We start from the raw sequence: 2,932 nt of genomic DNA, 5'->3' as shown, positions 1-2,932 counted from the left end.
AGCCTTCGGAATCTGTATGCTCAGATCACCTAGAACCTGTGTAAGCCATTTATAAATACTGATAAAATTTCTCTAGACTTACTCTTGATTTTTTAAAGATTTAAGATGAACATATACTTAGGAGAAAAGACAAAAAATGTGAAACCATATTGTTTTGTATTTTACTTTTTAACAAAAACAGGTAAATGGAAATGCTGCACAGTTTGGTGAAGTGTATGAATTGAAAGAGGATATTGGTGTTGGCTCCTATTCTGTTTGCAAGCGATGCATACACACCACTACCAACATGGAATTTGCAGTGAAGGTATTGTCTCTGAGGCTAACATTTTTTTTGTTTGACATATTAAGTTAAGTTAATATGTAATTGTAATTATGTAAAGTGTGAGTTAAATTGCCAACTGACAGTTTTTCAGTGGAGCAAATGGAGAAAGCAAAGATAAAATGATGAAGTAAAACTCTTGACTTAATAATTTCATTTTGAATTTCTTACCAACACTTTACTTTATTCAGTAAAAAAGATGTTATTTAGGAGAAGCAATATGTTTTTTGAATGTCTTGCTTTTGAATAATTTTATTGTAACACAGTATGCTAAGATTGAGCAATTGTGACAATTACTGTCATATTTCGATCAAATTATCAGTTAGTATATTTTCAGTTAGATGGAATATAATGTTGAGAAAAGTACTATGTTGTTTTTTAATTAAGTTTCAGTTATAGGAAATTTTTAAATATTAAAATAATGTGAGGTAAACATCACTCTTGAGTTTTATTAGTTGCTTGAAAATACAACCAAGTTGAAATCATGTCATTCATTTTTAGACAAAGAAAATAATTTTCCTCTGTGATTTTTCTTGTTTCTTAGATCATTGACAAAATTAAGAGAGACCCTTCAGAAGAAATTGAAATTTTAATGCGCTATGGACAACACCCCAACATTATCACTTTAAAGGATGTAGGTATTTAAAAATCTATGTATCTGCTAAGCTAATGAAGTTATGACTTTGAACTTTCCATATCCATGGTATCTTTACTTTCATGCCATAAAATATTAAGACTCTTAAATTTGCCACTTCAGTTCTTTTATCCCTATGATTCTGCACTCTTACCCTCCTTGTAGAATATCAGAAAGGAACTATGATGGTTGGCAAATGAGAGTGTCATGATTACTTGAATATATTCTAACTGGTTAACTAGTTGACAACATCACCAGCAGCACTTATTCTCTAGTACTATAAATATACAAGATAGAAGAGATTAGGAATGTGCCAAATTCTTGGAGATTTTATTTCCTTGATTGTACAGCAGTTGGCTGTAGCACTGTGGATTGTTGCTTGTGTGAAATATTATTCTGTAGTTTTTTTTAAAGTGAACTCATATTAATAGATGTTACGGAATACTGACAAACCATCTCCTTGATCAGTTTGTTTCAGATAATATGATATACATTTTTACTTGTAATCCTTAAATAGTACTTTATACATATATATATATAAATATATGTTATGTGTGTATATAGATAGATATATGTCTACATGTATGTGTTTATGTGTGTAGATGTAGATATCACGTGCCTTGAGTAAAAGGGTATACATATTTATTTGTTCTCCTTGATACAACATTTGAATTCAACAAATATTTAAGTTGCCAGGTCAGATAGTAGAATGTGAGGAGGATATTAAAAAACAACATACTTACTGCCAGAAGGAAGCTTACTATTATTAAGGAAAGAAAGTGGCTATAATATAGTCAGAAATGTCATAGGTGCTGTTTGAGAGTCACAGAGTTCTATTTTTCCACTTATACTCCTTGATGAAGTATAACAGATATCTTCAAAAGTTAATAAAATTATGTGTTTCACATGGTCTCACAGAATGGTGTTGAGTCTGTTTAGCCAGTTTAATCTTCAGTAGGGTCTGTACTATATTAATACTAAAGGAATAGTGTATTTTTAACACTAGAGGTTCATTCGAAAATCAAAGTAAATATAATTGAACACTTTTCAGAATTAAATAATAACATTTTAAAAATATGTTCTTTTTTTAGGTTTATGATGATGGTAGATATGTTTACCTTGTTACGGATTTGATGAAAGGAGGAGAGCTACTTGACCGTATTCTGAAACAAAAATGTTTTTCAGAACGGGAAGCTTGTGATGTACTGTTTATAATAACTAAGACAGTTGACTATCTTCATTGTCAAGGAGTAAGTTGTAGTTATATTCTTCCTTTTAAGTCTGGGACTTATATCTTCATAAAATTATATATAGAAAATGATACCTAAAATGAATTACTTTTTCTATCACATATTTTTATATGGAATAGACTAATAAAATTCATTATGTAGTGAAGGTTATAAGTTGAGGAAATTGGGTAATACCTTATTATAAATTTTATTCTCTCTACCTGTTAGCACCAATTTAATAGCATATTAATTTTAAAGTGGTTTGAATTATATAAATATCTAACCTTGACTTTTAATTTATTAAACCTCATCAGACTTGAAAGTGAAACACAGACAAATAAGCAAATTATACTATGGCTAGCACATAAAGTTCTGGCAGAACTGTTTATTTTGATTGTTAGCAACCCCTTCCCCAATACAGTAAGAAATTTTGATTCTAAACACTTGAAGTATTAATACATTAAAATTTCTATTGAAAGGGCAGGTCTGTTATTTTGTTTCCTATATTTTCATAAAACAAATTAATTGGATTACCAAAAAAGGTCAATTCTATTATATATATAGCTACCCAAGGAAACAAAGTCACAAAGAATTTAAAATTTTAAGTTTGAATCAGTTGTAGTAGTGGACACATACCCACTTAATATAAACTAAAAAAAATGAGCAACTCAGAATTGGCTTAGTGAACATTCTACATGGGCCGGTATTCATTTTTCACTATGGCTTTATAGAATACATTTTCAACACTTT

General features: G+C 29.4%; 1 protein-coding gene across 1 annotated transcript in view; it reads left to right on the top strand.

Annotated features, from left to right (window-relative positions):
* LOC104995534 (ribosomal protein S6 kinase alpha-6) overlaps positions 1–2,866 on the top strand; it is a gene marked incomplete at its 5' end in the record, with an annotated part of 27,276 nt that extends 24,410 nt beyond the window's left edge. The window contains 3 exons of the mRNA XM_010849436.1: positions 182–304; positions 864–953; positions 2,045–2,866. Of these exons, the coding sequence (XP_010847738.1) occupies positions 182–304; positions 864–953; positions 2,045–2,281 (450 nt within the window). The remainder of the gene's footprint in view (positions 1–181; positions 305–863; positions 954–2,044) is intronic.
* Between the last annotated feature and the right edge of the window lie 66 nt (positions 2,867–2,932).

This window comes from Bison bison, unplaced genomic scaffold (genome assembly GCF_000754665.1).
Source record: "Bison bison bison isolate TAMUID 2011002044 unplaced genomic scaffold, Bison_UMD1.0 scf7180017850858, whole genome shotgun sequence".
NCBI lineage: Eukaryota > Metazoa > Chordata > Mammalia > Artiodactyla > Bovidae > Bison > Bison bison.
Note: the sequence above shows the minus strand (reverse complement) of the source record. Positions and strands in the feature narration are given on the sequence as shown.